General features: G+C 59.3%; 1 protein-coding gene across 1 annotated transcript; it reads left to right on the plus strand.

Annotated features, from left to right (window-relative positions):
• The first annotated feature begins 173 nt into the window (after nt 1–173).
• Nucleotides 174–1,832, plus strand: LOC123177448 (uncharacterized). The gene has a single exon (XM_044591188.1). It carries the CDS (start codon nt 174–176, stop codon nt 1,830–1,832), a length of 1,659 nt encoding a protein of 552 aa, XP_044447123.1.
• Nucleotides 1,833–2,021: the final 189 nt, after the last annotated feature.

The raw sequence follows: 2,021 nt of genomic DNA on the forward strand, positions 1-2,021 counted from the left end.
TATGTCTCTCTAGCTAGCTAGTACCACAGGCGTAAGCTTGTACAAAAACCAGTTCTGAGAGGAAGCCAGCCTTGCGTTGATATGGCTATATAAGCTGCTGGGGAATACACAAGGCTGGCAAACACCACGAGAAGTCCATTACCTGCATTTTTTTAATACAGTACTAAATAAAAATGTTGAGTCTCGCTTGGACTCGTCGCGGCGACGCGGAGGTACCACCCACCCCAACCCCAACCTGGGGTGGCTGCTCTCTCCACGGACTCGACATTGAGGTGGTGAGGGAGAAGGACACTGTCCCTGGCGACAACGGCAGCGGTCTAGTTGCAATCCCTTCATATTTCTGGGGTGCCCGGCTGGCAAAGCAGCAAGATGGAGTCTTCCCCTTGTACACGGGCTACTCGGCGGCGAGGGCCTTGGTCGGCAAGGGGACGGGGGCCATGGCAGATCTGAGAAGGCTGTCTCGCGAGGCGGAAGACATGCTGGCGGAGATGTTTGCTAGCATTAGCAGTGATGGCGGAGGCGACGCAGCGCGGCCCAGGGTGGTGCAACTGCGATTGTCGCCGGAGCTGGCGCTGTGGAAAAGCACGCAGCACGCAATCGGCAACGTGTTGCCCACTAAGGGCGCCGGGCTGGTCCAAGCCGCGCCGCAGGTTCTCGCCTTGCTGGGCGCCGCCGACTGGCCTGAGGCGATGACAACAACCAACGCCCTATCTGGTAGCGGCATGGCGAACCTGCTGATTGGCGCCTACGACGTGCGCACCCTCTTCTCCAACTACGTGGTGGACATGGCATTTTACTACGAGCACGGGTACCACAAGGTGTTCCCCTCCTTCAGCCGCCTCCTGCGCGACGGGCTCGCCGACGCCCGCTCGCTACGAACCCCTGGTGGCCGGCAGCGACGCGAGGCCGTCGCCATCGGCGCGTCCTACATCCGAGCCAAGATCGCATTGGAGGCGGCGCACAGGACGCTCCTTAAGGACCGGTCGGGGCAGATGGACCGCCACACCGCCCAGGTCATGTCCCTGTGCGAGAGCAGCATCCTCGGCATGGGGGCTGAGGCCATAGCCCGGGGCTTTGACGTTGGCGCCGTCACGAGCGACCTCGTCTTCAGCTCGCCCGGCACCGATGTCATCGATGTGGGCAGCGACCTGGTAAACTCCGAGGTCATGAACTCGTTCCTCAACGTGGCCGACATCGCCGCCTCAGGCGTGGTGAGCGAGACGGCGCTGCGGGCCATCTACGATGCCTATGCTGCCACTGGAGCTCGGATGTACACTCAGAGGTGGCACGAGCCTGTGGCCCGGATGTGCATCACCTTGTACACTTGGCATCTGCACAACGACCGGCACATGTTACTCCGCCGCGCCCTCCTAGGATGGCCCAAGGCCCGCAAGTCCCCGGCGCAGCCCCAGCGCGAGGCCGACTTCGACGAGGTCTTCGACACCGACTTTCATACCACCGGCTTCAGCAGGCCCCTTGACCCTGAGTATGCCTGCAATGGGGAAGAAACCTGCGACCATGTCTGGCGCTTCCTCAAAGTAAAAGGAGACCAAGACCACCTGCTGGCCGCCCTTTGGTCGTCCATTGTCACCGGTCCGCTGGAGTACGTCCGGATGGGCGAGGTGGACGAGCAGCGTGAGAAACACCTCATTGAATCCTCGCGCCTGCAAATGGTCCAGCTCTTCTCCAAGGGCCTCATCGACGAAATGGTTTGGCTGGTCGCCCATGCAAGCCACCATGCCTGGCAGGTGAACTATCTGTTTGAGGCCGCCATGTTTGGCAGCATCCTGGACGGGGGCGAGTTGATAGGCAAGCTCGATCGGGCGGAATAGGCTGTCAACATGCATCCATCTTAATTATATTCGGCCGGCCGGCCTGCTGCTGTGATCGATCCGAACGAACGTGGTTAATTCTGCGTGCATGCATGTTTTCCTTTTCAAGTCTATATATCTATCTACTGTATTTTCTTTCTTCTTTGGGAATCCCCTTTCTTTCCAATCATACGATGACATTCAACTTTT

Source organism: Triticum aestivum, unplaced genomic scaffold (genome assembly GCF_018294505.1).
Source record: "Triticum aestivum cultivar Chinese Spring unplaced genomic scaffold, IWGSC CS RefSeq v2.1 scaffold168758, whole genome shotgun sequence".
Classification (NCBI taxonomy): Eukaryota; Viridiplantae; Streptophyta; class Magnoliopsida; order Poales; family Poaceae; genus Triticum; species Triticum aestivum.